Source organism: Stylophora pistillata, chromosome 13 (genome assembly GCF_964205215.1).
Source record: "Stylophora pistillata chromosome 13, jaStyPist1.2, whole genome shotgun sequence".
Classification (NCBI taxonomy): Eukaryota; Metazoa; Cnidaria; class Anthozoa; order Scleractinia; family Pocilloporidae; genus Stylophora; species Stylophora pistillata.
This window is the reverse complement of record NC_142531.1, coordinates 18,864,985-18,874,114: the sequence shown is the minus strand read 5'-3', so window position 1 is coordinate 18,874,114 and position 9,130 is coordinate 18,864,985. Positions and strand designations below refer to the sequence as shown.

At 41.6% G+C, this 9,130-nt stretch overlaps 1 protein-coding gene and 1 pseudogene across 6 annotated transcripts in view; one reads left to right on the top strand and one right to left on the bottom strand.

The window, feature by feature from the left end:
- The window catches only part of LOC111333028 (uncharacterized), a 19,618-nt gene extending 10,569 nt beyond the window's left edge, over positions 1–9,049 (top strand). For all 6 annotated transcript variants that reach the window (XM_022938544.2, XM_088743066.1, XM_088743063.1 and 3 more), the window contains 3 exons: positions 3,050–3,789; positions 4,529–4,688; positions 5,446–9,049. In XM_022938544.2, the coding sequence (XP_022794279.2) occupies positions 3,091–3,789; positions 4,529–4,688; positions 5,446–6,095 (1,509 nt within the window). In that variant the 5' untranslated portion in view covers positions 3,050–3,090 and the 3' untranslated portion in view covers positions 6,096–9,049. The remainder of the gene's footprint in view (positions 1–3,049; positions 3,790–4,528; positions 4,689–5,445) is intronic.
- Positions 48–1,647, bottom strand: LOC148717974 (uncharacterized; annotated as a pseudogene).
- Positions 9,050–9,130: the final 81 nt, after the last annotated feature.

Below are 9,130 nucleotides of genomic sequence, written 5' to 3'. Positions count from 1 at the left end.
ATTCCATACCTGAATAGTCCTGATTGTCCTGATAGTCCCAGATGTTTCTAAAGATCAAGGCGGAAATGAGCGCGGATGGCGCGACCACATCTGTTGAAAGTTATGTCTGTATCATTGTCCGCATCGCTCTCCAAGTTGGTGTCGAATTCATCCTCTTGCTCGGGGAGGTTTATCACGTCACCAACTGCGACAACTCCAAGTATGCTTTCGTCAACAAAGGTGATTCTTGGTACTTTGTCTGTAGCTCGTGGAATATTTGTATCCTGGTCGACTCGTTCTTCATTGCCTATGCCCCTGGATTGTCTTGAACATCCTCTTGGAATGTTACTCCAGTACACGATGGCGTACTGGAATATACAACTGGTTGGCAGGGCTGCCGCTTTGTCCTTTGTTTCGCTTCTTACCGTCCGTTGCCTGACAGGTCGATACTTGTCAACTAATTCCTTCATGGCTGCCTCAATGTTGGGATCATTGTTACCAGCTGGAGGAGGTTTCATCAAATGTACATCCCGTAACTCCGCACTGGATTTAGGCACCGGATAATAAGACTTCTCGTATGTGAATTACTTCGCACCCCACTTCGTTGTTCTCTTTAAAGATTCCTTTGAAATTTTCCGAAGTCTTGAGCATACTGAAGAGAATTGCAAGTCTCGTTTTTTAAGTGGGAGACTGCATGGTTCTCCACCTGAGTTGTTAGCGCAGGCGTACGGGGCGGAGGGGGAGCCTGCAGCCCCCCCACCCAGCTTCGGAAATTATGTAATTTTCGGGCAAAACGCTCTTGATTCAGGCAATGACATTTGGGAGAAAACATTATAAAATAATGCCGTTGGCGTGATTTCCAAAAGTCGTGAATAAAGTTTCTAGTTAATTACTTTTCAGGTGATTAGATGCCCGAAAGTGATGTCTTCAGAGATGTCGTAATTTGAATAATATCGTGTAAAATGTAAAGTGTATTGTTTCGGTAACATCTCCTGCAGTTCGTGCCTAATTTTCGCGCCAATTTCGCCGAGAGCGGGAAAACATTTTGACGAGTTCACATGAAGGTTTAGGTTTCCTCATTGAAGTTCGTTCGTTTCGTTGTGAAGTCCGTGGACTTGAAAGGTTCAAGAAGACGTGAAAAACTTAGGTGACTAAAGGTCAAGCGGCCGTCAAGGTCAACAAGGCGAAAGGTAAATATTACACAAATTCCATTAAGTAATTCGTTTACTCTATTCGATCGATTCCATCCGTAAATCTCAGTATTAAAGTATCACATAATACGAGCTGATGTCACCTAGCTGGTAACTACCAGTTATTGACAGCTTTCAATGATAGCAGTTTCATTAGATGGGAAAATGGTGAACGTCTTCATTTGCATCCCGATTTCAGCCCTTACCCTTTCGGGCATTGCGTGTTTTTTTCGGGCAAGGAAGTCACGGCACCCCCAAGTCCAAAGGTGCCCGTACGCCTATGGTTGTTAGCAGCGTACGCAGGTCAATGTCACGAAGATTCTCGTTTACATTCTTATCGTTATCTCGTAGCTGTTCCATACCTCGTTCGAGAAGCACCAATATTGACTCCTGTGTTTTGCTGGAAATAGTTCCTTCAGGGCCATTTGTTGCTGCCATTTCTTTCATTTTATGGTTCTGCCTTACTTCAGCGACTGTGTTTTTAAGATAAGCATTTACATTCGTAAACATTGATTCGTCCCAGTACTCCCCAGAATGAAGACAAGAGCATTTCAGCTTTGGCTCACCGTTCGCGAGTGATTTTCTTGATTTTCTTGTAGAATTTAAAAGAGCAGATAAAATTTGAAAATGCTCAAAGAACTTTGGCATCTCCTTTCAAACACTAAACAGTATTTTTTTTCAAGAACAGTAAACATCAGAAAAATGGCTAATTTAACAGTAAACACTAAAAATATGGGCAAATAACATTAAACACTAAACCCCATTGAGACCCTCCTGAAAGGGTTAAGATTTTCTCGAAGGAGATCACCTTAATTCTTTAACCTCGGAGAGAGTGACTAGCATCCAATTTTTCCTCATAATTAGGGAAGAGATAGCCGGAGCAAACTCGCTGAGGAAAGGATATAAGTAGGTTTAGATTGCAATAACTTCTTAAATGTGCTACTGCCTTGCTGTTAAAGTGTCTACCGTATTCTTTGTTTGACCAACTACAACTTCCGGCTGCCATGGTTGTGTTTTCTTAACCTTGAGAGCTGACAGCACACCTGTGGTGTAGCCGAGATAGCGGCGCATATGACCGTGTGATAAACAATCTGAAGCATTTAAAGCTTAAATCAGACATAACCTCTGTGGTAGGAAGATACTCACAGACGTAAAACTTTTGCGATTTATTCCCTTTATAAATAAATTGAAAACAAAACACAGTACGTATCAATTTTGTATGGGTTTACCAGTTAAACAAACGATGGTTTTTCCGTTTTATAGGACGTGATAATTGACCAGGGTGAAATCCGAAAGAACTATCTCGCATAGAAATCAATTGCAAGAGCGGATATTAAAATTGTTTTGATTTAAATGCAACAGTCGTTTAAAACTTACCAACAAGACAGGCTCGTGGTTGCGTTTCCTTCGTTTACACAATTACCCATCATCCATCACGGAATAGTTAGCGAGTAGCGAAGCCAATCAGATTGTAGCATGTGTGATAGAAAGCTGGTATAGTTTTAGATTAAATAAGTGTAGGACAAGCCGGTTCTTTTGGTCTTTATGCTATGGAAACCGAGGTAAGCTCCGGTTAAGACAGTTTTCGATTGAGTGTCGGAAGTGATCCTGGATTGCTTTGGTTTTTAAATCGCTTTGAGATATTTTTAGAAAATAGGCGCTACCATCGCGGCCAAGCAAGTGCAAAACTAAAACCACTTAACTCGGTCATTCGCATTTTCCCGCGTTTTGAGCAGGTTGCTTGTTTTTACTTTAAGTTCTCTGTGGTTAATTGCAGTCTTTGTTTTGATTGATTGTGATTGGTTTGGTTTTGGTTTTCTACACTTAATTGACTGGGATTCTTGATTCGTGATATTTATCCTTTTTTTCATTTTTTACAGGAGTGCACTACACGCTAACGCTTGAAGATCAGGGTCCCAAAATGAATCTTTATTCGAAATACATCGAGTCTGCTCCACCTTTTCTTTACGCCCTTTTGTGCTTCTCTGCTATCCTAGTATGGACGCTGTTCGCCATCCTCGCGCTGCCGTTTTGGTTCTTGTTCAGAATTCTGAAATGGTTCCAAGGGATTTGCATCACTTACTGGGGACTGGGGAAGTTGTTGGCTTGTAATGATGTACCCTTTCTTCATGAGACAGAGTATAACCGAAATTTTATCAACGGTCTATTTGTGCTAGATGGGACAATTGATATGAAAGAGCTCCGTCAACTGATAATGTCCCGTGTAGTAGAAAATGTCGAGGAACCTAGCTACGTGCGCATGCGTCAACGTATTGTTCAACGTTACTGGCGTTACATTTGGCAAGACGAGCCGGAATTTGATATCAACAAGCACGTGAGGCAATCAGAAGGCAGTGGCCCGCATAACGAAGAGGAATTACAGAAGGTACTGGGTGAGCAGTTTTCATCACCGATGCGTGAAGATATTTCTCCTTGGGAGATCTTAGTGATGCCTCTAGACCTCCCTGGCAAGGATCAGACTGCAATTTGTATGAGAATCCATCATGCAATAGGAGACGGGTTTGCTATGGTTGGTCTGTTCGCTAGGCTAATGGACAAAAAGCCAGAGCTGCTGCGTGTCCAGAAACCTGTGGCCACCCCCTGTGACAAACAAAAACAGGTAAAACTGGTTATTCTTTAGAATAAAGAAAGTTGGTTAAGGTACTCTACGCGCATGCCCACGTTATTAGCGTTTCGGCACGAGCGTTTGTTTCGCCCGCGGGAAAGTATGAGGCCTTAAACAACGCGAGCCGGTCAGAGGTCTGCAAGGGGTCTGGTACTGATAATTATTAGATTGCTAGATCCCCGGCAAACCTCTCCTTGACTCGTCTGAGATCTTCCCGCTGGCGGAGAAACGTGCGTCGTACAGCGTTAAAAATGAGGACTTGCTTGCAGGAGTTTTCAAGGTGGCAGTGCCTTCTCTTGGTAAAAAGCCCTACATCATACTGAGATGTCCACAACTGAGTTTTTTGGAGCTTTTTTCGTGTGTTTTGCTAAACTAAAAGCAACGTTTGACTTAATTGCCCATTCGAATGACAGTAGATATCTGAAAGAAGGATTAGGGACTCAAATTAAAAGCAAAATCTGCTTGAAGGGCGGGAGAACACGACTGACCGAGTTGGGATTGGTTTTAGTTTTTCATCTGATTTGTTGAGAGAGCGGCACGAGTTATTTTTTAGACTCATCACAAAGCGAAGTAAAGCAAAGCTAAAGCAAACCTGAATCACTTTGACAATCAATTTAAAATTTCTCAAATAGTTTTGAAAAGGGGGAAAGGTGCAAAACATTACTACAATCATACTTTGCTTTCGATACTTATTGAATTATATCATGTTCTCGTCGCCCTTTTTATTTTGTAGGTATGGAAAGCAATTTTAACCGGTCCGTTAGCTCTTCTAAGCGTAGCACTCTCCACCGCTGATAATCCGTTCCCTGCTACGAAGATGTCTGGTGAGAAGTGTATCAGCTGGACAAAGACTATCGACTTGGAGCACGTGAAGCAGATCAAGATACGAACAGGTGACCAAACATAGACAATTCATTGACTATTTTCTTGTATTGAGGTGATTGGCTTAGCTAGACGGCATTTGAAGCTTGCACAACAGGGCTCTTTTTTTGGCGTTTTTGTCGCTAATGGAGGAAAGTGCCATGCTAGAGCGAGAAAAACGTGTAAGGCTAGTCAGCGCGAGAGAAGGGGCTCTTCCTCTTCCACCACGTGCGTTTCGCGCGTCTTTCGCTTGCAAAGACACGCAGAAATGAACACTTGTTCTACACGCTAGAGGTTGAAATACTTTCCATCCAGATCGCAATACTGTGCATTAACGTAGCAGTTTTATTTCCATCACCTCAGCTCGTTCCAAGCGCACGGTCAAAACAGACTGGCGGAATAGCTAAGAAATACCATTCACGTAAATATTAGGGTATTTATAAAAATTAAGTTCAACCGTTTATCAAAACTGCGTTTAAAGCCATTTTCATGTCACCCGACTCTTTTTTCTAAAGCGTTAATTTTTGTGAACTGTGAACAGCAATTAACGCTGGGGAAAATTTTTATTTACATAAGTAAACCCACTGTAGCGCGGAAAACCGTGACTTCTATCTAATTTCTCCTCAAAATATTCATACTGATGTAAGGGTGTAATGGGTTAAGAGAGTGGAACGAGTTTTCTGGATCAATCACAGAGGGAAGACTAACAAAACCAATGCAGTCTCGGATTACTTTCGATATTTTAATTTTAAACTTCTCTGATCAGATTAAAATTGTGTTTGTAATTAGGAACGACTGTCAATGATGTTCTTTCAACCTGTTTGGCGGGTTCGTTGCGTCGTTATCTCAAATCAGAAGGTGCAAAACACCCAGATGACATTCAGATCGCCGTGACCGTCAACACGCGCTCTCCCAAAGTCCTGTCACGTGACAACATACCGCTCGAAAATCACTCAACTGGCATGTTTTACAACCTTCCCGTGGGACTGGCTGATCCGTTCAAGCGTTTGCTAGAAACGAAAAGGAGAATGGACAACTTGAAGTCTTCGTCAGACTGGCGAGTCTTCGGGCTCATCTACTCTCACATCATAGGAAGATTGCCCGATTTCATTGGCCGTTTTTCGTCGTTTTCGCTGAAGCGTCACTGCTCATTGATTCTTAGCAATGTGCCCGGCCCTCTGACGCCATTTGAAATTAATGGGAAGGAAGTGAGGACCGCCATAGCTTGGCCCCCATTGGTCAGCGATACTAGCATGTCCATTGCAGTATTCAGTTATGCAGGGGCACTGCGCATGAGCGTGTTGTCCGATAAAGCTGTTCTTTGTGATCCCGGTAAACTAACAGAAAAATTCATCGAGGAATTTGAAGAGATGTACGAGTGCGTAATGAAGTGCCCAGTTCTGGAAACACAAACCTCTGTTAGTAAGAAGCATATTTAACGATTAGCACGTATAACATGGTGGGGGATAGGCCTAGCCACAAGTTGCCGATGAATCCCAAAAAAGGTTGCCGATAAAAGTGTCTAAAAGTTGCCAAAAATTTGCTATTTTATTTTATTTTTTATTTTAAAGTTGCCGAAAAGTTGCTGAATTTCCAAAAAGTTGCCGAAAAGTTGCCAAAATTTTTCTGCTTTTCGTACCTTTTTTGGGTGTTAAAGATTAAAAATTCGCACATTGCTTCTTATCAAAACTTTATTTGTCAAAGTTCAATGATGATATCAGAGGTTCTTTCCATTTCACTTGATCAACAAATAGTCTATCAGAATGACATGAACAAAACATGGTTATATACACACATAATACAGTTTTCATGTGACGTGTTTCCACGATGTATTGGAATCACTGTAATTGTCCGCCATCTCGAAAAACGTGCAACGTGATACTACTGACCTCGTGATAAGGCACCACAAAAATCAACCCATGGGGGGGACCCTAATTATTGTATTTTAGAATAAATTGAATAAATGTCTATCGAACCTCAAAAAGCCCAAAGTTGCCGAAAATTCTAAAAGTTGCCAAAATTCAAAAAAGTTGCCGAAAATCTCAAAAGTTGCCGAGCAACTTGTGGCTAAGCCTAGTGGGGGAGGGGAGGGGTGGATGGGGTTTTAACTATTGCGCATATCGATTGAGTTTCGTCAAACCAAAACCAAAGTAATCATGACAGCCAATCAGATGAAAGTAAAAGATCGCAAGGAGGCAAAGACAGCTCAAAATAAAAACAAGACTACCTAACAGGGAACCTCTATTCTTTTATCCAATATCGCTCAAAATGTTCCAAATGTACTTCTCAATAGATCTGGTAAAAAGAAAATTGCCTTTTTAAGCGATCTGTTTTTTTTTTTTATCGTTTTCCAAAGAAGGGTTTAACACCTACTTCAAATTTCCTGCCGTCGCCATCTTGATTAGTGCGCAATGCACTCTGGAGCGCGGTATATAAAACGCGAGCGATCCAGTCGCAGCTGGGTTCTGTTTTTGTGACTGATCGATCAAGAGGATGGCAAACCACTGCAATACTGCATTGTTTACGACGCTTAATCGAAAATCACTTAAATCGCTGGTGAGTTTTTATCTAAAAGCTAGTCTACCCTCAGCTAATTTACCCCCTCATAGCTATTATCTAACAAAGAATCACATAACTGAATGAAATCTCGCATCCTGATTGGTTATTTAAGCCAGCTATTTTGCGTGGAATTTCGAGTTGAAAACGATGCTAAGTGATATTGTTTCGCATCTACCTCTACATATACATTACAACCATTGTCAAATTGCTGTTTTCTTTTTTTCTTATTTTTGTGGCCACTCCCTCCTACAAATGGCGAAGCCACATACGTTGTCGAGTGAGTGAGAGTAACAATAGAATTCTGATCTTGACCCAACTTTGACCCGATGTTTCCAAGCTAAGGCGGATCCAGGGGTGGTTCGGTCGAACCCCCTAAATTTTCCCTCAAAATGCTAGAAATCATGTTTCCGAAGACCTAATTTTCAAAATCTCCTGGGGGAGCATGCCCTCGGACAATTCTCCGAACCCCCCTTGACTAAATCCTGGATCCGCCCCAGCTAAGTGCTACTTATTGTTTCTTAGTGGTTCGACATTCGCACTCGATATACAGTTGAATTCTTTCCTTTGTGATTCCTGGCAATAAAAGCCGGCTAGTAGCAGTCTACCTCTGCCTATAACCTCTAAGACCCCTCACTACCGTCTGTTGAGCCTGCGAGCATGTTCTCGTGTTTGGGTTTCGCCTTACGGCATAGGCGTCTATCATATCATCGGTAGTTATTGAAACCTCGGGGAGTATTGAAACCCCTGGGAGTGGAATCAGTTACTTTTTGTTACACCGTTGGTGTTTTTTAAGGCGGAGTGGTTAGATTTGGAAAGCAGATTTTAGATGTCATCTGTGTAGTTTAATTGGGTATTTTTTGCTCAAGATCAATAATTAACCCCATGAAAGTGTGGTACAGACGATAAATAGATACAAGTAAGTCATGATTATGTGCATGAAATGGATCCATTTTGCCACACGAGTGCTGGCGCTCTAGTGGCAAGAATTGGACGTATCAGTGTCACAGCCAATTGACCAGAGAAGACCTTCGAAAGAGGCTTGTCAGTACATGTAGTAGTACCCTTACATTCAGTAGTTTTGTAAGCCAAAGTTTTACGATTTTGTTTTAGAAAGGCATATTTAACAAATGGTGAACGCCATGCGTGCGGGAGATTGCTAAGCACCAAAGAAGCGTAAGAGTCGCAGGAGGCGAGTGCTTAGCAAACCTCCCAAGTGCATCCATAACTCAATAATACACGCTATGGCGTTCACCATTTGTTTTATAACATAACATTGATACATTGGAACAAGAATTCCCTTTTATTTAACAAATCTTACGTGATCACAAAAAAACAAGCGCGTGCGAAAAAATAGTCTTAGCATTTGCTCACGTCAGCAGCATACACCCATGGGCAAATAGTAGATGCTGAATTAACCAATCAGAGCGCGCGCTTTGCTTTAGTTATGTTGTAATGTAATTTGAAGAAAGTGCAGACATTTTTTTTCAAAATGGGCAAACTCTTGACGAAATTTCTTTCACTAAGTTACCAATTTTTTGTAAAGGACATCGACCGTGAGTGGTTCCCCTCCAATGTTCTTCACACACCCAGGGCCGGTACCTTGGGAATGTTAATGAGAACGTCGCGGTGAATATCAGTCTTAGGTTGATTTCCGACAGAAAATTGGTGCTTGTGTTAGTGCGTTTGTGTGTTGTGTTCATTTAGGAGTTAACAAGAAAAAAAAGAGATGAAATGTCAGCTGGTTGATGAATGAGTAAATAGAAGTGATTATAACTAGGTTTTACAATTTGTGATACAACTTTAAGACTGCGGAATAAAGTTTTTTTTTCAATTATTTCCCGACCTGATGTTGTTTGGAATGTTCTGATCGAATAGTATCATTTGGTATTTTGAAATCCTTGACTGGTAGTCGCCC